Source organism: Eschrichtius robustus, chromosome 2, assembly GCF_028021215.1.
Source record: "Eschrichtius robustus isolate mEscRob2 chromosome 2, mEscRob2.pri, whole genome shotgun sequence".
Lineage (NCBI taxonomy): Eukaryota > Metazoa > Chordata > Mammalia > Artiodactyla > Eschrichtiidae > Eschrichtius > Eschrichtius robustus.
The window spans coordinates 312,981-338,196 of record NC_090825.1 but is presented as its reverse complement, the minus strand read 5'-3'; the positions used below and the strand labels follow the sequence as shown (position 1 = coordinate 338,196).

Sequence of the window (25,216 nt, the reverse complement as noted above, 5' to 3'; positions counted from 1 at the left end):
GGCAGGCACTGGCCGCCGGTGTGGGTGCCTGCTAGCCTTTCGCCCAGTGACCTGGAGGTGACCCTCCCCTGGGTGCTGGCGTGGACGCCACCGCCCACCCACCGGGACGTGGCCCTCCGCCGTGGCCCTCCCCACACCGCCCAGCACATCCTGGCCCCGCTGGAACACGGTGGCATCTGGCGTTCAGCTCGGGGCCCACCATCGCACAGGTGTCCCCAGCGACCGAGGGCCCTGCCTGCCCTGTGGTGCCACTGTGTAATCAGAGCAAGGACAGCACAGGTCACTTGGGTCTGCTGTTGTGAAGAGTCACCCCGGGTATTTATTCCAGAAGTAACTCAGAGTGAAAATTCTCTCAGCCAGTGGAAAAATAAATGTATCTTCATTATCATAAGGGGCAATGACTAACGACTGTTAACACTCGACTTTATTAATTCAAAACCCGTGTACTGAGCACCGCTACCTACTAGACACTAAGTCTCGTCATGCAGGGAACTGGATTAACGTGTATGTTAAGACAGCACACTGGCAAGAAACCTGGAGGAAGGTCACGTCTCTTCTGAGCAACGCTTGTAAGAACACCCTAATGTCTCCATTTAGGTTTTGATTCTTCCAAGAAAGAAGTCCCACCTGTGAACTTTTCACCCCTCGTGAGGAGGAAATCAGAGCACAGCATCCACTCTTCCGTCCTGAAAGCCTGTGAGGAAGGAACTGGAACCCTCAGAGCAGCCCAGCACTGCACACGCCACGTCCTGCACGGGAGGAGGAACGGGGCGAACGCTGGAGCCAGCCCCGTGGCCCCCTCGGAGCTCAGCTGCGAGAAACCTGTCCAGCGGGGCGGCGGCGGGGGTAGGGACCACACGGGGCTCACCGCTTACTCAGGGTGCGACTCTGCAATTCACTTGGTGGAGAAGTGAGATGGATTTGCAGGCAGCGGGGATTCACCCGCCACACCCAGCCGGTGGCAGGTGTGCCCCCATGGGAGGGAGGAGGGGGGGGAGCAGTGCGCCCACCACACCCCAGCGGGCTGGCTCATCACCAGGAAGAGACCCTCACGGCGGGAAGCCCGCATTTCCCAGCAGAAGTCCAGACTCTTTACTGAGCAGCAGTTTCAGAAGTGTGTACACAGTGCAGAGGCGAGGGGGAGCTTCTCCAGAGACAAGGCCGCCCCCAGGCATGCAGCTGACGCCCGGGGGGGGGGGGGGGGCGCCCCGCCGGCTACTTGAGGAGCTTGGCCACGTTCAGGCTGGGAACCGCGATATCCCTGAAGATGGGCACGTAGTCTGGACTCGCCTGGGCCGGGCCCTGCTCCAGCGTCTCGATGATGGTCTGCTTCATGTCCCGGCTGGCGTCCCCCCGCACGGCCAGCAGCGCGCCGATGTGGTCGTCCCTGGGCGGGGCGGGGGCGTCAGGGTGCAGCCGCGGCCACCCAGCCTCCGAAGCAGACTCAAGCCCCCCGGCCCCCGACCGGGCGGCAGGGTTCCCGGAGGTTCACAAAGGCTGGCAGGGAGCCGGCACCGGGGAGCCCCTTCCCTTCCCCCACACGCAGGAGGGGCCCGGCTCCGTTCCTCGGCTCCACCTCGACACGGCACAGGATCAGCCTCCAGCAACCAGTCTGCTCGGCCACCTTCCCATCGGCGCCCCGAGCGCCAAGTGTGGCCTGGTGACACCCGGGAACCGTGACCCGCGGTGGGGCCGGGCCGGCAGGCACCGCTGTCGTCTCTGAAACCCACTCTGCCCGCATCGCCGTCCGCACGGCGTCTGGGGTCCTCGCGGGAGCCCGGACCCGCCACACTCACCCGGGAGGCTCCCACCTAATGCCCGGGGCCCTCCCTCTCCCCAGCGACCTCAGGAATGACCCTGCCGCTACCTGATGTCTGGGTATTTGCTGACCAGAGTCGAGACCTCCAGGTAGAGCAGAGAAGGGTCCGTGAGCTTAATGACTTCGGCAACGGCGACGATGGTGTCACAGTGCCCGTCCATCTCCTCACCAAACCCCTGCAGGACAGAGCACAGGGGCTGAGCAGGCCGCTCACCGGGGCCTCCGCCACGCCCTCTGCGGCGGAGGCCGCCAGGCCGGCAAACCCCTCCGGACTCACTCCCGGTGGCGAGCGGCCCCTCTCTGAGGGGCAGGGGCAGCGAGCGCTGGGGCTAGAGCTGCCGCCGCCCCCCAGCCCCAAGGCCAGGCAGGTCTACACACAGACCGGCTCACAGGAGACCAGCAGCGGGGCGCTCGGCTCCCGACGCGACTGGCCCCAGGGACCTGGCCCGGCCAGGCGCACTCACGGACGCCAGCTTGCAGAAGAGAAAGCGCAGCTGCTCGGCCTCACGCCCCATCCGCTCGGCGCCCTCCTTGCGCTCCTCGGCGCTCCGGAACGAGATGCGCTTCTGCAGGACGGCCCGCAGGTACTCCTGCACCACGCGCCGGTGCGCCTCGGTGATCATCCGCTACGGGGCACGCGGAGAACGGGGTCAGCCTGGCACGCGGGCCCCAAGGCGAGCCCAGGTCCACCGTGCACGGGCCAGCGTGCTCCTCCCCCTTTCTCATCGATAACAAATTTTAGAGTCAACAAAGGAAGCACACCTGAGCCTTTATTACAAATTCTATTTTAGAAAATTGTAGCACGTTCACCGTGTTTCACGTCTGGGACACGGGCAGACGCAAAAGCCGGTACTGCCTGGACACCTCGGATGCTCATGTCCATTCCAGAAAGCCCCGAGAATAAAGTGCGCCGCGGGGACGCCCACCTGCAGCCCCGCCAGGCGCGTCGTGCTGGGCGCGGACCCGCTGCACAGCAGCGTCCCGTCGGGGGCAAAGGGGCAGGTGCCAGCGCGGCGCCCGCTTCACTGAGACCCGTCCGGTGGCTCACGGGCCCCCCCGGGGGATCCGGGTCTATTTCCCTCGCCCTGCCCATCCTGCATGCGTCTCTCAGCTTCTCAGCCCAGCAGTGTGGGGTGTGGGTTCAGTGGGAGGACTGGGGACCCTGGGCCAGGCCCCTGCTCTGCCCCTCACAGGCTGAAGGGCTCCACACACATCACACCTCGTGCACAGAAGGCTAGTCAACGACCAGTCTCTGGAGATGGTGTGACGAGCTTCCGGGAAAAGAGGAGCCCCGAGTCCACACGTCTGGGGAAGTTTTGGAGAAGGCCGTGGTTTTCTCGGGAGCCCACCCTCAGGTAGAGGGACACCTGGCAGTCACCCAAGAACACGCGAGCACGACTCCGCTGACCCAAGGCGCAGCCTCAGAGACCCAACAACGGACATCAGGAGCTCTGTGTACCAGGGAGGCCGGGCAGTGAGGGGGACCCCAAGGGCCCCAAACAAGACGAAGCGAGACGACACCGGCAGCTGCAGGGACCCAGGCGGAGGCCAGGCTCTTGGCAGAGCAAGTGAGACTGTGGGCTCCCGGCCGCTCCAGGAGGCGAGCCACCTGGACCAGGAGTGGCTGAGACACAAGCCCCGAGGACTTCACACACCCGCTATTAGATCAAAGGACAGAATGCTGAGAAACATAAAAGGTGGAACCAAAAACTGTACAAGCAACAAGAAATTCCAAATTGAACAGAGCTGGTCCCACCGACCTCTAACCACCAGAGGCTCCTGACAGCTGTGAAGCGACCAACCAGGTGGATTTAAAACACCTGGGTCTCCCTGCAAGCATCACCTTTAATGGCAGGGTTAGGAGAATGTAAACTTACGAACGAGACAGAGGTGCCCCCGTGCTGGGGGGTCCCAGCCAGGGCAGCGAGACAAAGAGAAGACATGAAGGTACAAGAACCAGAAATGAAATGACACACTGACGCTGCTCACCAATGAGACAAGTGTCTACAGGGATGCCCGGAGGACCCAGAGACACGTCCTGAAGTGTCTGCACCCGAGCTCTGTGTGTCACACCACTCACGCTTCCATAAACCAGAAACAGAAAGGCTGATTTTAAAGCAACAACAGCAAAAACCACCCAAGGCCCTGAGAATTCCCCCGCAGAAAGCTGCCTGAGCCCCAGATGGCAACTGGGGCATTCTCACAGGGCCTGGAGGGGACCCCGACGGCCGGGGACCCTGGAGTCTCCCGTGGGCCCTGTGCTGAGAGCCGCCTGCTGGCCCCCGAGCGTGGACGTGAAGAGGGAACTGCTGTTCCTCTCCAGCCTCTCATCAGAGCCATGGCCACAGCCCCACCCGCCCTTTGAGGGGTCCCTGCTGAGGAAGTCCCCACCACCCACGGGGTTCTGGGTCTGCGGCCGTGTCAGCATGGCCTTGGACAGCAAGGTGCATGCCCCATCACCTCTACCTCTGCCACCTTCAGAGCCTTCAACGTCTCCGACCTGCTTGGGTTCACAAAACCACCCGTGAACTTCCACCCAAGAACTGATGACACCAAATTCTACACAAGATGCCAGGGGACTCAGGCCACATGTGTGCCCCACACTCTTACCTTTCTATATGGCTTTTTAATTTTGGCAAAATCATTAAAATAGTCTTCCACGGTGACACAGATGATGTCTACAGCGTTTGATCCTAACAGCCACTTCTTTGTCATCAGCTCACTGAGATGGTGCTGAAAGCACAGACCACAGAGAACACCCTCATGACGGCCTGTCCTCGGGAGAGAGGCGCTTGGAGCCACCTTCCTACGCCCGCCTGCGGTTCTGATCACAAGAGCGATGCTCACGCAGACACTCTGCAAACGTGCGCTTTGACCATAAAGACTTCTACAGACGCAAGGGCGGATCTGTGCGTACACATCTCACCTGAACTGACTACACCTGTTTATTGTGTGGATGCTCTGTAATTTGTGTACCCAGTTCTGATGAACATTTAAAATGTCTCATTTTGCAATTATAAAGAATGCTGCACTGAATCTGTGTATTTTTGCAGGTGAAATTCCTAAAACTAAAAGTTATTAGTCAGAAAGTATGCAAACTACAACCTTGAGGACTGTTGCCCTCCAAACCTTGTGCCAACTGCCTTCCCATAACTGTACCGATCCCCAGGTTCTACAGAGAATCCAGGAGTCTCATGCCCTCAGCATCACGTGGTAGCCATGCTCTTAACCCTTACCGTCCTGGTAAGCAACAGAAATATTCAGTTTTCATTTGTTTTTCTTTGAAGAGCAGTTAAGACTGGGCACTCTGTTTCTTACTCAGGACACGTGACTCCTTTTTCTGTGCAATAGTTATTCATGTTCTTTGCCTATTTCTCTATTATGCTGTCTTTTTAAATACACTTTGTTTTCTAAACCATTTCTGACAAAATTACAGATGTCATGAAATGATACCACCCATCACCCCAGGAGCTCCTTCCCTGCAGGACCCAAGATGATCATGATTCTGTTTTTTAAATACATTCTGGTTTCTGCCCGTTCTATATGATGCTGAACCATTTTCATACCTTCTGAAATAAACTTACTTGCTCATCACACACCGCGCCTTGGATGTGATCTGAATGCACTTTGTTTATGGCTGTGCTCTGTGCCTCTGCTCAAACCCGAGCCCGGCTGTGTGATGGGCGTGAAGGCCTGCTCGTGCCCTCAAGCAAGAATCTGCTAATGACCGTAACCAGTCTCCTCTCCAATACCAGCTTCTACCCTGTAACCTGTTGAGTGCTCTAACACTTCCCGGAAGGGTCTCTCCGCGACGCCACACCAGGGGACCCGGCCCGCGGTGCCCACCTCCAGGTCCAGGAAGACTTCCTCAAGCAGGCTGCTGCAGCCCTCCTCAGCGATGGCGTCCAGAAGCCCATCCATGCTCGGCTGGCTCAGAGACACGCCTTCTTCCGTGTCATGTTGCAAATACTTTCTTTTTAAACTGACTATGGATTCTCTGCGAGGAGACGGAGGAGGAGACAGAGGGGCCCGGTGAGGCGGCCCCAGGGCCCCCCCCCGCCCCGCGGCCCCAGGGCCCCCCGCTCACTTGAGGGTCTGGCAGTTGTTGATGAGGGCGATCATGTATTGCACGTAGCAGTGCGGGTGCTGCCGCTTCCGCAGATGCTCCTCCCTGTACAGCTGCACCTCCTCCTTGTACCTGGGGGACACGCGGCCACGTCAGGGCAGCCTCGCGGCACGGCGCCAACGCGCGGCCCCACAATCACATTCTGCATCGCTAGCATCTGGCCAGACGAGTCTCCAAAAATAAAGGATTCTGGGGGGGGTGACCTAGGCTAATAGAAGTTGATCAACTAAAAAAGAGCATTAAAAATTAATTTCGTTATCAGGCTTTGAAATATGGCTCAGTGTTCTGATTTTACAAATATTCTGAAACATTTGTAATTGGGAAGGTATTGTTTCATCTGACACGATTCACCTAGAAACTCATACAATAGTGTTCGGAACACAATCAAATGTTAAGATAAAATGTCCTTTTCTGAGACTTTCCCTGAAAAAATCAAACTAAGAATAAATTAGACTCTTTAACATGTCAAGAAAACAACTGAGATGGCTACATACTTCATTTTTGAATTTATCACGGAGATTCTCAAACATATATGGGAGTACAAGAAAAGCACAACACACTGTATAAATTTGTATGCGTTTTCAATAGATGTTAAGGAAGGAGCAAACTGAAAACGGGCAATTAAAGGGAAGTAATCAAGCATGTATTCCACGCTTCTGTCCAATGCATGATTCAGGTAAGCACACAGCTGAGGCTGCTGAGGAAAACATCTACTTTACAGAACAATCCCCACGGGATGACTAACTCAGGCCATGACCCACGGGTGGACAGCTGACGGGGTTCCCAGCAGGGGTCTGGCCGTCGGCACCCGAGCCACAGGAGCAGAAGCGTGGAGCGCACAGCCCGTGCCAGGTTACGGGCAAACAGGAAGGAAGCACGGAGGAGCCCCACGGCCTTCAGAGCCAGCCTGTGGTGCGTGGGCAGACGGCAGCGTGAGGCCAGGCTGGAGGGCACGGGACAGGAGGGTCTGTGCGTCTCCTCCACGAGCCAGCGGCTGAGCGGGAGGGGCTGCCCTCCAGCGCCACACCGTGCAGGCCTTCTGCCGACCTGGTCTGAACACACAGCTATAACCAGGTGGGTCTGAGACCAGTGGGAAAACCCAAACCCAAACTTGGTGTCAGGCGGCCCCACGGAACGCTCTTGACAGTTCCGTGTGGTTGACGGCACTGCAGTTAGGGTAGGGAATGCAGGGGATGAAATGCCACAACGTCTGGGGTTTGCTGTAAAGCACAGCTGACCCTTGAACGACGTGGGTTTGAAGTGTGCAGGTTCACTCGCACGTGAATTTTTTCAGTCAGCACGCACTGCAGCGCCGCACGAGCCGAGGCTGGCTCGTCTGTGGATGCGTGACCATGGCAGGAGGGCCGACCGCAAGCTTACATGTGGCTGTTCAGCCGCACCAGGGGGTCGGCCCCTCCAACCCCCATGTTGTTCAAGGGTCAAGCGTACTTCAGCAGAGCGAGGGGGAGGGGAGCCAGATGAGGCAAGGGGTGGCTTTAAAGGGCAGCTTTTGAACCTGGATGGTGGGCTAAACAGGTTTTTAGGCCATTCTTTCTACTTCCGCATACGTTTGAAAATCTCCTTTGTGTACAACTTGGGGTGGGAGCATCCCTGTGGAGGGCACCCCGGGAAATGGGACAACAGGAAGGCTGACTGAAGGAGGTCCCCAGCTCCAAGGCTGCAGCAGCACCAGCCCACTGCTGAGAACCCCACACCATCACACCCGGGACCCCGGGGGAATGCAACCCATTCAAAAGGCAGATAACAAGAAAGGGCTTGAGTTCTGACTAACAGAAAAAGGTGACTACAGTGAATCCAGGCTTGAATTCTTTTTTAATACTAGCCAGATTAGGATCAACACAGTTTTGCTCTCCATTAAAAAAAACAAACAAAAAAAAAACCACTTTCTAAATTAGCACACTGGCGAGAATACATACCTACTTAAAAAAGAATTCATTTGCTGAAGACACAAAACGAGTACCTTTGTTTTCAAATCTTCACTTATCTGAGCAGCGACTTGAAGGTTCTGTTCGAACATCTAAAAATCGGAGAACTTATGAATTCTGATATAAACTCAGGAGCGTGCAGATTTCCCATTATATAAACCCCCCACCTGTTAACTGGTAGTCAGGACAGTCCAAATTCAGAGGAAAAAATGAAGCCAGGTGAAAAGTAACAAAGTTACTCAAACAAACACACAAAACTTTCTTACCAGGTAAAAAAAACCCCAGGGAATCATTTCCTAATTACCTGCAAACAGGCTGGTCTCCACAGGGGGACACGTATGTTCTCACGGGGAGACGGGGAGATGAGGGGTCCAGGGAGGTCGGGTGTGGCTGGGGTCACACGGGTACCAGGGGCTGGGCTGTGGTTTGTGATGTGGGTTTCTTAAGCACTAGGAGGATGGATACACACTGGAGCTGGGGGCGCCGGACGTGGGAAGGTGGAGAAGGGCCAGAAGGCAGAGCTCACCCCATGTGCTCACGGGATGTCAGTTTCCAAAATAAAGGAAAGGGTGAAGCCCAACATGTCACGGACTAATGGGATCACGTAGAGCCCAGCTGGAGCCCACGCTCCGCGTCGGCAGAAGGAGACCACTCTAGCACGGCTCGGCCCTCCTACCGTCAGCAGTGTTCCTCAAAGGAAGGGGACTGGACAGGCCAGAGAAGGAGAGCAGACGAACTGTAAGAACGCACGATGACCTAGAAACCTGGAAGACTCCTCCCAGAGCACCTCGGATCAGACTCGACTGTGTCGCACTTACATGGCCATTACATCAGGAAATAAGCAAACTCAAATGTGAGCATCAGACACACATAACATATAATCAGCTTCTGGTTTGAGACCAAAAACCACTAGGAGAACAAAAAGCACGAGGTTTTGCGACCGTGGGCAAAACTACTTGGCAAGTCTGACCCTCGGCTCCTCAGCTCCAGAGAGAAGCAGGTTCTCTCCGCCGTCAGCACACAAGCGTGCGCAACTGTGAAGCCCGAGGCCCGGTACCTGGAAGACGATGGCGGGCAGTGTCGTCTGGTAGTAGCCGTCCTGGTCGGCCTCAGGTTCAGTCTCTTTCACCCAGTCCTTCTTGTCTGTTTCTAGGGCTTTCCGCAGCCAGGCAATGATGTTCGACTAAGCAGGAGGGAAGAACAGAACCAGCCTTGGAGTCAACGGGCCGCTCTTCAGCGGAGCAGCTGCAGAAGCAAACACCGCCCCCTGGGGGGTCCCAGTCCCCACACAAGAGGACAAGCCACCTCCACGGGCGGGACCCCGCCAGCCTCCCTCGACTTAACCTTCTGGACGACGGTCATGCTGGAGGACGGGCCAGGTCAGTCAGGACAGGGAAGCACGAGACCTACATGCCTCTGGCAGGCCATTCACGGAGACCAGACCCCACGGCCGCTGCCCCAGCCGCCCCTGCTTCCCAGCACAGCCTCGGCGCCTCCGTCAGAGGCTGCCTGGTGTCGGGCTCCCCGCGTCCCAGGAGCAGACCTGACCGCCTCATCGCACCCTGGGACCCCCGAGGGCACTGGGCGGTATCCCCCCGCCGCCTGCCGCCCTCCCACTCCCGGGCTCGGCCCTGTGAGGCGGGCAGGCGCGACGGCACAGCCAGGACGTCTCCAGACCCAACTTCTCAGAAAGAGCCGCGCGTCCTTGGGAAGCCCGACGGCCAGACGGGTCCCGGCTGCAGCCCGACGCGGCCCACCTGGGACCACATCCCTCCACTCACAGTCAGAGTTGACATGTAGGTGTCGAGCAGCTCGGAGACCACGTTTGGAGAAAGCAGAGGCTCCAGGACCCCGACGTCCACCTCTGGGGCCAGCTCCACGTTCCCCATCATCTCTGCACTGCGGGCACAGCCAGGAAGGGGAAAGAGGAACCCCTCAGGTGGGTGCTGCTACCCCCCGTCCCAGGGGCCTGCAGGGCAAGGTCTGTCTGCTCCACCCACAGTGCCCCCTGAGGAAGACCAGGGCCTGGCAGGTAGGAGGTCAGAGCTGAGCTGAGCTGGAGAACAACAGACAAGCACTGGATTTGGAAACGCAGGGCACAGGCGCTAACGCCGCTGGTCCAGCAGGAGGACAAGGACCAGAGCGGAGAACACCTGACGCCTGCGACCAAACGCGCGTCAGCAAGGAAAGCGTCCGTGCCTTCAGCCTATGGCGCTGAAGGAGGGAGGGGTGTGAACCAAGCTTCAGAAAACAGTTTTCATAAACAACAGACAAAAGCTAGGTGTGCGGCTGGCTGCCTACACGCCCAAGGCTGATTGCTCAGGTGACTCCCCAAGCGCGGATTCAGTGACAATCCCGAGTATCAACAGCCTGCCCACCACTCCTGAGACCTCCAAGGTCTTCCTGAGTGAAAGAGCACTTCAGGAGATTCTGCAAACATTAACAGACCATCTACAGCTTAGATTACTTCTGCCCCAAGAACCTTAACTCCGCATGAAAACGTTTCTAGTGTGAAAGCAGTCCAACTTTTCCCGTAAGAAACTCCAATACGATAGGACGTGGCGAGCAACAAGAAGCCGTCGGGAATCGCCAAGGGCAGAAAGATGCTTACAACGTGGTGAGTGAGAAACAGAACCAAGGCCTAAAACCATGCAGGTGGGCTTCCCTGGTGGCGCAGTGGTTGAGAATCTGCCTGCCAATGCAGGGGACACGGGTTCGAGCCCTGGTCTGGGAAGATCCCACATGCCACGGAGCAACTAGGTCCGTGAGCCACAATTGCTGAGCCTGCGCGTCTGGAGCCTGTGCTCCGCAACAAGAGAGGCCGCGATAATGACAGGCCCGCGCACAGCGATGAAGAGTGGCCCCCACTCGCCGCAACTAGAGAAAGCCCTCGCACAGAAACGAAGACCCAACACAGCCAAAAATAAATAAATAAATAAAATAAATAAACCCAAAAGTTAAAAAAAAAAAAAAACAAAAACCATGCAGGTCACGCAAATGCACAAAGTCTGGTGGCTGGAGCACGGCGAGAGCCCAGACCCCGGATGCAAGTCCTGCTCCCCACCCGAGGGCCGTGCGACCCTGGGTGTGGTCCTCCCTGTGCCTCAGAACGAAGGTGATGGTGAGCGGTCTTCCTCGAGGGTGACCCGACGACAGGATCAGGTGATGGCAACGGAGGGCGGCACACAGGAGGCGCCGAGGCCCAGGCCCAGCACAGGAAAGCAGAGAGAGCACCAGCCACAATGAACACGATGTTTTCTTTCTCTTTATATCTTTCCGTGTTGAAATGTACATATTCTCTACTACAAGCAGCTACCAAAAAACAAACAAACACAGACCAAAAAAATCCCAAAACCTTACTGCTAAAACGGGAAGTTTAATTAATTTCTACACACTAGCGACAAGACAGGCTAGAATAAAACGTGCTTTCCTCTCGCTAGCTAGTCCTAAAAGAATTTCACAATACCCCACCCCTGGCTCGTTTTTCAAACCCTACCTGAAAGTAATGCCTGCACCAAGTGGCTCACAGCCCTTTTATGAAGTGGCAAAACCTCAAGGCTGAAGTGCCAAAGGGTAGCTGACTTTCCTCTCTCATGCTGGTGAGAAGAAACCAGACTCGGGTGGTCAGAAGCCAGGAGCGAGCTGGTGTCTCCTCAGCAGCACGTGACTCTGTGCAGGTCTCAGGACCTCCTGGGTCCACGTGTCCTCACCTGTCCAACAGGTGACAGCACCTGCTCTCAGTGTCACCGTGAGAAGGCGGGTCAGGAGTGCAGGGAACGCAATGCCGAACTGCTCACTACGGACTGAAGAGCCAGAGCACAGGCACCACCCAAACGCAAGAGCGTCCACACGACCACGGGCCGGGCCCGACCTCGGCTCACAGATGGACCAAAAGGAGACGCGTCAGCCAGAAGGCAGCGCCCGTGGGTGCTGAGCACCCGCCCTGAGCAAGAGGACTCGGCAGACGTTTAGAAACTGTCAGCATGCTTCACCCACAGTGTCTGTGAAGCAGGAAACGCCAGGCATACAGGTGGAGTTACCTGGTGTAAGTGTTTAAGACCCACGTCAGCAGGCTCACGATCTCGTTTGCTTCCAGGTCCTCTGATGCGAGCTCCTGCATCCGTGTGCTCAGAGCCTGGTGGTACACGTTCAGGAGGCTCCTGAAAATCTGGTAACGGGGAGGAAAACACTGCACCATCAGGTTCCTGGCGACGATGAGGTCGTCCAGGACGCACTTCCTTATGATCTCCAGGTGGCGGACGAGCCACATCCTGTCAGACTCCCTGGTGTCCGCCTGTGTGCCCTCAATCCTGGTGGTCACGGTTCTCTCCAGGATGGCAAACATCTTCTCCTTCCAGTTCTTGGGCCTTCCAGGAGGAATAAAGCCAGTTTGCTTTTTTCGGTCAAGTATGCGCCTGTCAATTTTTTCTTCCCTTTCGATGATCCTGACAACTGAGACCAGCAAGGTGGGGTCACGGCGCACGGTGACCAGGGACCTCTGCAGCACCACCCACAGCTGCTTGGCCAGCTCGTCGGACAGCCCCTGCGTGCTCCCGAAGTAGCTGTGGATGAGGGTCATGTCACGTGCGTTCCCGCTGTCCATGCGGTACTGCTCATACATCAGCCCGTCCCGGGAACACTCCAGGTCCATCAGCTTCCGGTGGGCCTGCAGCAGCTCCCCTCGCTCTATGAGGTCCTGGGTCTCCCTCACGATCTCGGGCACTGCGGGGAAAGGCACAGATGGCACCGTGAAAAACCACACAGAGGGCCATGCAGGACTCCGGGCAGATGGGGACAAGGGTGACCAGCAATCTGTCTCCCACTTGGACAACTGCTGCACTGACAGACTCCATCTGAGTACCTAATTTGGAACTCTGGAGTCTACTGAAGGCACACAACTTCCAGGGAAAGGTGTGAAAGTAAGTTGTGGTTAATACTGGTGCATTTCAGCTCTCAGCACCAGTAGAAAAGTAGCAATTGACTGCAAATGACCAGGAGAGGCACAGGCTCAGAAAGACCTGAGAAGACCTTGAGTTTACATCTCAGCCTGATCCTCAGCACAGACACAGCCTGCAACAGTCAAAACAACAGAAACAATAAACAAAATCAGCATACCCTGGCAAAGAGGAACATCTGATTTCCAGAGTTACACGTTATTAGATTCTCATGTCCAACGTTCAACAACATCACAAGGCATACGAAGATGTAGGAGACAAAACAGAGATTCAAGGAAAAAATAAACCAACAGAAACCATCCCCGAGAAGGACTAGATGGTGGACTAGACAAAGACTCTAAAGTAAACTCTTAAACGCGCTCAAAGAACTAAAAGAAAACGTGGAGCAAAGTATAGTAACTGAATGAAAAATTTACTTCAGATTTTCAAAGCAGGTTTGATCAAGCAGAAGAAAGAAATCAGCAAACTTGAAGACAGGACAAAGGAAATTATCAAGCATGAGGATAAAAGGAAAAACAGACTAGAGAAGAGTGAACAGAGCCTAAGGGGTTTGTGGGTGCACATTGTGGGAGTCCCAGAAAAAGAAAGAAAGAAGGGCAGAGCAACTACAGGCATGCTGTGTTTTACCGTGCTTCGCTTTACTGTGCTTCACAGACACTGCATTTTTTACAAACCGAAGGTCTGTGGCAACCCTGCATCAAGCAAGTCTATCAGCACCATTTTTCCAACATCATTTGCTCACTTCGTGTCTCTGTGTCACGGCTGGTTATTCTTTCAATATTTCAAACTTGTCACTATGATTATCAGTGTTATGGTGATCCGCGATCAGTGATCTCTGATGTTACTATTGTAATTGTTTTGGGGCACCAAGAATCGTGCCCGTATAAGATGGCAAACGTAACTGACAAACGTGGTGTGTGTTCTCCCTGCTCCCCCTGCTCTCTCCCTCTCCTCAGGCCTCCCTATTCCGAGACACAAGAATACTGAAATTAGGCCAATTAATAACCCTACAAAGGCTTCTAAATGGTCAAGTGAAAGGAAGAGTCGCACATCTCTCACTTTAAATCAAAAGCTAGAAATGATTAAGCTGAGTGAGGAAGGCCTGTTGAAAGCCGAGACAAGCTGAAAGCTGGGCCTCTTGTGCCAAACAGCCAAGCTGTGAATGCAAAGGACAGTTCTGGAAGGAAATTAAAAGTGCTACTTCAGTGAACACACAAATGGTAAGAAAGCAATACAGCCTTATTGCTGATATGGAGAAAGTTTTAGTGACTGGACAGAAGATCAAACCAGCCACAACATTCCCTTAAGCCAAAGCCTAACCAGAGCAAAGCCCTAACTCTTTAATTCTGTGAAGGCTGAGGGAGGTGAGGAAGCTGCAGAAGGAAAGTTTGAAGCTGGCAGAGGCTGGTTCATGAGGTTGAAGGAAAGAAGCCGTCTCTATAACACAGAAGCACAAGATGAAGCAGCAAGTGCTGGTGTAGGAGCTGCAGCAAGTTCTCCAGAAGATCTAGCTAAGATAATTCATGAAGGCGGCTGCACGAAACAACAGATTTTCAATGCAGACAAAACAGCCTTCTATTGAAAGAAGATGCCACGTAGGACTTTCATAGCTAGAGAGGAGGAGTCACTGCCTGGCTTCAAAGCTTCAGAGGACAGGCTGACTCTCTTGTTAGGGGCTAATGTAGGTGGTGACCCTAAGGTGAAACCAATCTTCATTTATCATTCCAAAAATCCTAGGGCCCTTAAGAATTATATTAAATCTATTCCACTTATGCTCTATAAATGGAACAGCAAAGCCTGGATGACAGCACATCTCTTTACAACATGGTTTACTGAATATTTTAAGCCCACTGTTGAGACCTACTGCTCAGAAAAAAAGATTTCTTTCAAAACATTACTGCTCATTGATAATGCACGTGGCCACTCAAGAGCTCTGATGGAGATGTGCACCAAGATCCTTGTTGTTTTCATGCCTGCTAACACAACATCTATTCTGCAGCCCACAGATAGAGGAATAACATCGACTTGCAAATCTTATTATTTAAGAAATACATTTCGTAAGGCTACAGCTGCCATAGATAGTGATTCCTCTCATAGATCAGGGCAGAGTCAATTGAAAACCTTCTGGAAAGGATTTACCGTTCTGGATGCCATTAAGAACACTCGTGATTCATGAGAAGAGGTCAAAATACCAACATTAACAGGGGTTTGGAAGAAGTTGATTCCAACCCTCGTGGATGACTTTGAGGGGTTCACGACTTCAGTGGAGGAAGCAATGGCAGATGTGGTGGAAACAGCAAGAGAACCAGAATTAGAAGTGGAGCCTGAAGATGTGACTGAACTGCCGTGATCTCATGATAAAACCTTAACACATGCAGAGTTGCCTCCTATGGATGAACAAAGAAGGTTCTTAAGATAGAAACTACTCCTGAAGTTTGAAGATGCTGTGAAAATTGCTGAAATAACAAAGGATTTAGAATATTACATACATTTAGTTGACAAAAGCAGCAGCAGGGTTTAAGAGGATTGACTCCAATTTTAGAAGTTCTCCTGTGGTAAAATGCTATCAAACAACATTGCTGCTACAGAGAAATCATTCCTGAAAGGAAGAGTCAGTCAACACAGCCAACGTCACTGCTGTCTTATTTTAAGAAACGGCCGCAGCCACTCCAGCCTTCAGCAACCACTGCCCTGATCAGTCAGCAGCCATCAACATTAAGGCAAGACCCTCCACCAGCAGAAAGATTATCACTCGCTGAAAGTTTGGATGATGGTTAGCATTTTTCAGCAATAAAGTATTTTTTATTTTAGGTATGTACATTGTTTTTTTTTTAGACATACTGGTATTGCACACTTAATAAACTATATAGCACAATGTAAACATAACTTATATTCATTGGGAAACCAAAAAATTCGCGTGACTCGTTTTGCTGAGATAATTTGCTTTACTGAGGTAGTCTAAAAACGAACCTGCGTTATCTCCAAGGTGTGCCTGTATTTTAAATAATGGTCAAAAACTTACTAAATTTGATGAAAGACATAAATATAAACATTCAAGAACTCAACAAACTCCAAACAGAAAAAGCTCAAAGAGACCCAACACCGAGACACATTATAATCAAACCATGGAAAGCCAAACAGAGAGAGAGAAATCTTGAAAGCTGCAAGGGAGAAGCAGCTGATCACGTACAAGGGATCCTCAATGGAATATCAGCAGATTTCTCTTCAGAGACTTTGGAGGACAAAAAGCAGCCTGCTGGTAATATTCAAAGTGCTAAAAGGAAAAAAAACTGTAACTCAAGAATCCTATATCTGGTAAAACTGTCCCCCAAAAGTGAAGGAGAAATTAAGACATTCCCAAACAAAAGCTGAAGGAGTTTGTGACCACTAGACCTACACTGTGAGAAATGCTAAAGAAGTACTGCAGGTGAAATGACACCAGACAGCAACTTGAAGCTGTGGGAAGAAATGAAGGTCTCAGTAAAGGTAAATACATGGGCAACTGTAAAGCCAGTATTATTCTAACTTTGCTTTGCAACTCTTTTTGTTCTACATAATTCAAGAGACCAGTACATTTAGAGAAAAAAAAAAAAAATTAGTCCAAAGCTAGTACTAACAGAAAGCTAGAACTGCTGTAACTCTGGTTTATAATTCCACATTTTACTTTCTACATAATTTGAAAGACTAATGCATTTCTTTAAAGCAACTAGTCTATGTTTTTGGATACACAATGTATAAAGATGTAGTTCTGTGACATCAATAACTGAAAGGAGATGGGAACAGTGTTGTATAGGAGCAGAGTTTCTGCATATTATTGAAGTTACGCTGGTATAAATTCAAATTAGTGTTATAACTTTAGGATGTTAAATGTAATCCCCATGGGAACAAAAAACGATAATAGCTATAGAATATACCAAGAAAAGGATTGAGAAAGGAATTAAAACACTTCACTACAAAAACAAAATCAACTAAAGACTATAATGCAGAAAATGACAAAATAAGGGCATACAGAAAACAGTTGGGCAATGACAGAATTAAGTCCCTCCTTACCAGTAATTACTTCAAATGTAAGTAGATTAAACTCTCCAATCAAAAGACAGAGACTCGCAGAATGGATAAAAACACATGATCCAACTTTACGCTGCCTACAAAAGACTCACTTGAGATCCAAAGACACAAATAGATTCAAAGTGAAAGGATGGGAAAAGTTATTCCATGCAAACAGTAACCAAAAGAGAGCAGGGGTGGCCGTCCTAACATCAGACAGAACAGACTCAAAGTCAAAAAAGGTTATAAGAGACAAAGAAGGAATTTTATATCAATAAGACGTTCAACCCAGTAAGAAGATACAATTATAAACATTTACACACCTAATGACCATCAAAATATATGAAACAAAAATTGACAGAACTGGAAAAACAGACGGTTCTACAATAATGGCTGGAGACTTCAATACGCCGCTCACAATAATGAACACAACAACCAGACAGAAGATCAGTAGGGAAACGGGACTTGAACCTCATGACAAACTAACTAGATCTAACAGACGTATACAGGACACTCCACCCAACACAACAGCACACACAGTCAGTCCTCTCAAGTGCACATGGGACATTTTCTAGGGCAGACCATACCCTTAGGCATGAATTAAATTAAATCATTAGGCATGGATTCATTTAAACCATGAATTAAATCTCAATAGATTTTAAAAGATAAATATCATACAAAATATCTTCTCTGACTACAAATGGATAAAGTTAGAAATCTGTAATTGACAAAACTTTCACAAATTTGTGGAAATTAAGCAGCAAACTCTTAATCAATGGGCCAAAGAAGAAATTACAAGGGAAATTAGAAAATACTTAGAGATGAATGAAAATGAAAACACAACATACCAGAACTTACAGAATGCAAGCAAAGCAGTGCTAAGGGCGAAGTACAGCTATAAACACTTCAGTTAAAAAAGAAGAACGATTTCAAATCAACAACCTAACTTTACAAACTTAAGGAACTAGAAAATGAACAAACTAAACCCTCAACTACAATGAAAAAGAATATGATAAAGAATATACCTACATATATGTGTATATATATGTGTATAACTAAACCACTCTGCTGTATACCAGAAACTAACATAAGTCAACTGTACTAATTTTTTTTTTAAAGTTCTTAAAAAAAAAAAAAAAAAAAAAGCTAAACCCAAAGCTACCAAAAGGAAGGAAATAATAAAGATTAGGGCAGGGATAAACAGAGAATCGAAAAACAAAACAGAAAATCAGCAAAACCAAAGGTAGTTCTTTGAAAAGATTAACAATTGACAAATCTTACCTAGATGAACTAAGAAAATAAGGAGACTCCAAAACTAAAATCAGAAATAAAAGTGAGGACATTACTACCAATTCTACAGAAATAAAAAGGATTATAAGAGTACTATGAACAACTGTACACCAGCAAACTGGATAACCCAGATGAAGTGCAGATTCCTAGAAACACAAAACCTAAACCACAAAGAAACAGAAAATCTTAATAGACCTATACCTAGTAAGGGACTTGGGGGGAGGGCGCATGGGGAGCTATCATTTAATGGCTGCAGATTTTTTTTTCTTTCAGTTTTATTGAGATAGAATTGACACAGAGCACTATAAAGTTTCAACTTTGCAAGGTGAAAAGAGTTCTAGAGATGAATAGTGATGGTTTCACAACGATATGAAAGTACTTCATACTACAGAACTGTGCAATTAAAAATGGTCAAGATGGGGGCTTCCCTGGTGGCACAGTGGTTGAGAATCTGCCTGCGGACGTGGGTTCGAGCCCTGGTCTGGGAAGATCCCACATGCCGCGGAGCAACTCGGCCCGTGAGCCACAATTACTGAGCCTGCGCGTCTGGAGCCTGTGCTCGGCAACGAGAGAGGCCGCGATAGTGAGAGGCCCGCGCACCGCGATGAAGAGTGGCCCCCGCACCGCGATGAAGAGTGGCCCCCGCTTGCCACAACTAGAGAAAGCCCTCGCACAGAAACGAAGACCCAACACAGCCATACATACATACATACATACATAAAAAGAATGTAAGCAGACAAGAATAGCATTAAAAAAAAATAAAAAATAAAAAACAGAGGTAAAACCTAAGAGTCATACAGCGTTAACTTAAAAAAAAAAATGGTCAAGATGGTAAATTTTACATCATGCATATTTTATAATTTTAATTTAAAATTTTTTAAATTTTATAATTTTTCTCCTGTGGAGAAAAAACAGGCTGTGTGCACAACACTACTGAATTACAGGCAATGAGAAGAGTCTGAAGGGAGCCAAACAAGCACAGCATCTTCCCAACAGAAACACAGTCCTAACAAAAACCACATCTACATCACAGCCTCATTGTTCATCAAAGGAAGAAAATTATTTTCAACCTCTGTGGATGAACTGGTAACTTTTTGGTCATGTGGATCCAAATGTGGTCATGTGGATGAAAAGGTATCTTTTTGGTTATTTGGCATTAGCTTTACAAGACTGGAAGAAAATGTCAGTCAACAGGAAATTATTAAGAGAGAAATGAACTAAGAAGGCTGGTTGAATGTCATGACGGAGATTCTGGCAGGGAGACGGGACCAATTCCAGGTCGTCAACAGTCACCTAGAGGAGCTGCTTCCAGAGCACCCACCACAGTCGGCAGTGCCGTTGTCAGTCATGGGGGGACGGAGAAGGGCCTCGGAGCAGGGCCCTAAGTATCAGGTCCCGGGAAGCAGAGCACGCACAGAGGGGCGGGGTCAAGTACTCAATAATGCTGCCATCAGACACGTAGGAGGAGGCCAGCGGAACAGGGCCAGGAGCAAGGCCACCCATGCTGCGGGTTTACACGTGGTGGGCGGAGGGGAAGAACTGCACTAGATTACACTCAGGGGTCGAGCAGAGTTCGGAGGAAGTGCAGATAGAACTCGCTGAGACCAGAGACCAGACACCAGATAAAGGCAGGGAAGGGGTCAGACCACCCCAAGGCTTCCGGCTGGGATGCCGATGACCCCGACAGCGGCAAGGGGACGAGGGGAGGGACGAGCTCTAGGGGGTGGAGCACGAGGGGGCCGTGCCGGACACAACAGGGCACCCTGCGCTGGTGACGGCCGACGGCTGACGCTGAGCCCAAACGGGCCGGGGAGCACTCTTCCTCCCGCCGGCGCGGTACCGGGACAGGGTTCTGAAAGGGCCCCTCCCGCGCCCACACCTTCCCCACCAGCCCCGAGGACCCCGCGGCCCGGCTCCCACGGGGACTGAGACTCCAGGGTGTGCCCTATCCGCCCCTGCCCCGCCCCCACGCACGCTCTTCCTGTCTGGGAACCGCGCCCTGTCGTCCGGTTTCGCAGGGCTGCTCCGCCCGCAGACCGAGAGCCGCTGCGGCGAGCGGCGCACCTTCATCCTCCAGCTCCTGGCCGGTCCCGCTGGGCCACACGGTAGCCGAGGGAACGGCGCTCACGCGGCGCTTGCTCAGTTACACGTTCCTGTGCCTGTCCTGACAATTTCAGAACCACAAACGTCCTACTAGCCTTTATTTACTCAACTGACCATCCGCCCGTGTTCAAAATACGAACCTAACTGTGCAGGCGGGAATCACACCTCTGAGCAGGGCGCCGACAGCTGCAACTGCCGTGCAGCAGCCGCGGGGCGAGGAGACACACACGAGAACGGTGGGCGCGCGCGGCCCGGCTACCTGAGAAGATGTTCTTGAGGTTCTCCACGGCGGCGGCGAGCTGGCTGTGCCGCACGACGGCGTCCTTCACGTCCCTGAGGCTCTCGATGGTGTTGATGCTCTGCCTCCAGTCCTTGCTGACGTCGGCCAGGGACCGCTGGATGTCCTGGACGTCGCTCAGCGCGGTGTGGAGCTGGCTGAGGCCCGTGCGCACCCCGTCCAGCTGCGACTGGATCGCGGCCTGGGGAAGACGTGGGGTGGGTGAGCAGAGCCGGGACGGCCACGAGCGGACCTTCCCAGGAGGCTCAGAGTGTAGACAAGAGGCGTTTCAATAGCAGAGAACAGCCAATGCCCACAGACAAGACAATGAAACGCAACAAGGGTTCCACTGATTCGTAAGGTAACTGTTCCTTTTTCCCACTGCTGCCTTAGAACAAAACGTTTCTATAGCTCTGCTGAGAAAACCTCACAACACCCCTCCTCCAGCCCCCTGACCTGAAAACGCGAGGCTCCACCGTGGGAGTGCCCCGAGCCCCAGGGCCGCCCCTAAGCGGTGCCCTTAGAAGGACTCTCAGGCACCCCTCGGCTTCCTGACGGGCCCTCGCTAGATGGAGACACCGTCAGGAATTGCTCATCAGCTTGAGCGGAGAGGGCTTTCCTGCCATTCGGCCAGAGCCAGACTGTGCTCCAGGACGGCCGGCCCCACGACGCAGAGCTGGTACACCTGAGATTCAGACTCACTCTGAGAGCGCGTGGCGATGCCCGCCAGTGAGCTGCACAGTCAGAACGGAGAGGGCATGAAGGAGCAGCAGCAGGTGGGCGGGAAAGGAAGGGAGAGACAGGGAGCACAGGGGTGGCTGGGGATCCCTTTCACCCACGAAACACTAAGTAGCGCTGAGAAATAATCGACGATTCCAGGAAACCACAACAACTGTTAGCTAATCCCACAAGTTCCTAGAACAGATGAAAATTCTAAACAAGGGCTTCCCTGGTGGCGCAGTGGTTAACAATCCGCCTGCCAATCAATGCAGGGGATAGGGGTTTGAGCCCTGGTCCGGGAAGATCCCACATGCTGCGGAGCAACTAAGCCCGGGCGCCACAACTACTGAAGCCCCCGCGCCTAGAGCCCGTGCTCCGTAATAAGAGAAGCCACCGCAATGAGAAGCCCACGCACCGCGAGAAAGAGTAGACCTCGCTCGCCGCAACTAGAGAAAGCCTGCGTGCAGCAACGAAGACCCAACGCAGCCAAAAATAAATTTAAAATAAAATAAAATAAAATAAAATAAAACAAAATTCGGAATAAAAACGTAGCAGGTCTAAACTATTTTCTTTTCCTTTTTTTTTTTTTTTGGGGCTGCACTGGGTCTTCACTGCCGCATGTCGGCTTTCTTCTAGTTGCGGCGAGCGGGGGCTACTCTTCGTTGCGGTGCGTGGGCTTCTCATTGCGGTGTCTTCTCTTGTGGAGCACAGGCTCTAGGCGCACGGGCTTCAGTAGTCGTGGCTCGCGGGCTCTAGAGCGCAGGTTCAGTAGTTGTGGCGCACGGACTTAGTTGCTCTGCGGCACGTGGGATCTTCCCGGACTGGGGCTCGAACCCGTGTCCCCTGCGTTGACAGGCAGATGCTTAACCACGGTGCCACCAGGGAAGCCCTAAACTATTTTTTAAATTGACATGACACTGTTTCAAATTAGTCCAACAGGGCTTTGGCTGCTTCGCTGGTGCAAACGAATGACCCTCATCCTGTCTCAACAAACCTGCACTTACCTGACGCTAATGTTTTCGACTGGAGAGGTGACCTCACTACCGTGTCAGCACGAGAAGTAACCTTCCTCAAACGCGCTCTCGAGTCCTCAAGACCGTTGTGCTGTCAGTCAACTACAGCAGGCCTTGGTCTCGACGTTTTTATAACTACACCAAGTGTGCGTAATTTTAATAAAACCCCCTCCCTCCGTGTGAATTAAGTTGAAAGCCAATCCAAATCATAAAAGATGGATTTTCTTTCTTGCCTCACTCTCACACACTCTAATCAACGTGTTGCGCTCCCCTCCTTCCTGCCCCAGGGCCAGCAGCATGCCTGGTATGCAGTCAGCCTACTGCAGCGTGTGCCAGAATGAGCCAAACAAAATGCTCTCTGGATACACTCTGTAGAAGAGCTTTTAATACGAAAGAGAAGCTGTTGCTCTTCTGGTGTTTTTTAAAACGTTAAATGGACGTTTCTGGGTGCTCAAAACGGTCGTTCCTTTGGTGTTCTCAACATTCCCCCAGTCTTGTCAATCTACTGATTGGCAGCATATCGTTGGGAGGAACGTGCTGAGTCAAGGTAACATTCGAGGCCGCCCCCTTCCACGTCATCACACAGTCCAGTTGTTAAGCAGGAGCCTGCAACTTGAGGCAAGAGCCTCTGTCCCGTCTGGGGCGGAAGCAGGTGCCCGTGGCCACTCTGGCCTCATACCTTCAGCCTGGCCTCCACAGAGGCCTTCTTCCGGGCCTCTCTTCGGCAATACTGCTCCCCTTTCTCCAGCTGGTCCGGGCGCCGAAGCATCCCAGCAACCCTCTGGACCGCTGTCGCAACAGCCTCCCGGTCCGTCTCCTTCATGGCTACGAAGCTGGCAGAATCTCTGCGCCTGTCATGCTAGAGAGATCCTGTGTCCATAGGCAGAGAGGGAACAGGAGGGGGAAGATGGGTTAGGGAGGTAGAAATGTTAGCAACAAAACTTACCCCCCTCCACCAACAGTGCTGTTCACAGCGGGGCTCTAATGAGAGCATTCGAGATCATTAACCCAGGAAACCTGAAAGAAAGTTGAACTAGGATTATGAACTCCTCGATAAGCAAGACAAACCTTCAGAACACAGTTCCACCTTTAGGCGGAGCAGGGGCGATTACAGGTATAAGAGATTAACACACGGACGATGCCTCTACGTGGGCCCCAGACTACTCATCGTCTCGGATGTCAGTCTCCAGGGCACTTCTCTCCCCCAGACAGGGCCAGTTTCTCATTTCCAGAGCCCTCACACCACCCCTTTACACACGGGGGGCGGGGGAGGGGGCGGGGGCCGCGCCAGGACACCTCGTGAACACGTGGAGGCAGAGGGACAGCACCTTACCCTCCCTAGCTGAGGTTCCAGCACCCGTCCTGCCATTCCCCTCAAAAACCACTGTCTGCAGTACCCCAAATTCCACTTCCTGCTGTTTAACAGCCCTAGCCAACAAAGGTGAGAGGGCAGAAGGCACTCTGCTCAGGTGCGGTGCACAGGGCACAGGTGCTTGGACACCAAGCACACCTGCCTTCAGCGCCAGCTCCACGAACACCCCAGCCACGGAGCTACGGACACCTGATGAGCGTCTGGCCAGAGGAGGACTGACTTCAGCTACTAGCCAGCCGCCCGTCTCCATGCGTGTTTTCTGTGCACAATTCTCAAAGACATTTCTCACCCCTCCCACACACTTTCAGAGCACCACCCAAGTCCGCGCAGACCCCCGAGGGCCCTGCACACGAGTGCCTTTCGTGCCCGCCCACGGAGCGGGGCTGCGGCGCCGTCCCTCCTCGCCCCCTTTCCTGATCACAGGCCCGCGCACAGGGCCGGACACCCCGGGGCGGCCGCGCGTCTCCCCGCCCGCCACCCGCGCGCGCAGCTCTGCACCTGCTTCCTCCCTCCTCGCCCGGCGCGTCGTCGGCCCCTCCGCGGACGCGAGCCTCGCGGCTCGACTCGGCCGCCCCCGGAACCCCACTGCCACCCGCACCGCCTCCCGGCCGCGCCCGCACCCGCCGGAGCCCGGGGAAGGGGCAGCGGGCGGCGACCGCCACCACGGACCTGGCACCACCCTCCCGCAGCGGCCTCACCGTGCGCGCCGCCGCCGCCCGGAAGTGAGCGGCTGGCAGGCACTTCCGCTTCCGGCCTCGCCACTGGAAGGGTGGGGTCTGGGCGGTCCCGACGCTGCGTGCCCGGCGCGCGCTGTGAGTGACCTGGAGGGCCGGCTGCCGACGGGCGCAGCCGAGACTGGCCGGGACCGCGCGACCAGGAGGGAGCAGAGCGGGGCCGCGGAGCGGCGCGGGCGGGCGCGAGCGCACACACACCGAACACACGTAAACACACACCACAGGCACACGCCACAGACAGAGAGAGACCACGCACGTGTAGGCACACCAAACACATGCACACCACACCCAAGGACACGCACCACCCGTATAGACACAGCACACAGACACACACCGCACACATACCACATACAGACATGCCACGCACACACACCACACCCACGTGAGCACACACGTGCACACGGGGGCAGGAAGGTGGCGCTGTGTGAGACCCCATTGCTGTGGCCACGTACACCAAAAATTACCAGTCAGATCAGCGGATCACGTTCCAAGGGCCAGGACTTCAGCACCGTACCGACTGTGATGGCTGATCCCTCTCTTATGTCATCTGCACCTAGTAATTTATGAAAATATAGCACCAAGCTGAGAAATGAAGACTGGAAACAAAAGTTAAAATTATATTTGAAATTCTAACTGTAGAGGCAGTTTGATCAATCTCAGTGCAAGAGTGGACCAGGGAAAACAAACGACAAAACCCCAAAAAGCCATACTTCCCAGGTACTGGGATCCCTGGGTCAGGAAAGGCCCCCCAAGAACACATAGCTAGGGGCCTGCGCTTCACTTGGGTTTGGTGTCCTCCTCAGCCTAGAAGCTC

At 52.7% G+C, this 25,216-nt stretch overlaps 1 protein-coding gene across 5 annotated transcripts; it reads right to left on the bottom strand.

The window, feature by feature from the left end:
• Positions 1-406: 406 nt before the first annotated feature.
• On the bottom strand, positions 407-24,447 carry EXOC3 (exocyst complex component 3). Of its 5 annotated transcripts, none has more exons than XM_068535099.1 (13): positions 24,367-24,447; positions 22,976-23,166; positions 20,546-20,765; positions 11,932-12,613; positions 9,673-9,790; positions 8,949-9,074; positions 7,883-7,983; positions 5,907-6,017; positions 5,666-5,816; positions 4,430-4,552; positions 2,284-2,445; positions 1,868-1,995; positions 407-1,387 (listed from the first exon to the last, which is right to left on the bottom strand). In XM_068535099.1, exons 2-13 carry the CDS (start codon positions 23,117-23,119, stop codon positions 1,216-1,218), a joined length of 2,238 nt encoding a protein of 745 aa, XP_068391200.1. In that variant the 5' UTR covers positions 23,120-23,166; positions 24,367-24,447; the 3' UTR covers positions 407-1,215. The 5 variants fall into 5 exon arrangements, with proteins under 5 accessions (XP_068391200.1, XP_068391198.1, XP_068391199.1 ...); XM_068535097.1 differs by having other exon boundaries at positions 24,338-24,396; XM_068535098.1 differs by lacking the exon at positions 24,367-24,447 and adding an exon at positions 24,167-24,268.
• Between the last annotated feature and the right edge of the window lie 769 nt (positions 24,448-25,216).

Coding starts and splice junctions, on each gene's coding strand:
- EXOC3 (XM_068535096.1), bottom strand. CDS start 23,290: ATGCTCTCATTAGAGCCCCGCTGTGAACAGCACTGTTGGTGGAGGGGG. Junction 2,446..4,429: donor TTAAAAAGCCATATAGAAAG/GTAAGAGTGTGG, acceptor CGTGCCCCGTAG/CGGATGATCACCGAGGCGCA. Junction 1,388..1,867: donor AGCAAATACCCAGACATCAG/GTAGCGGCAGGG, acceptor CGCCCCGCCCAG/GGACGACCACATCGGCGCGC.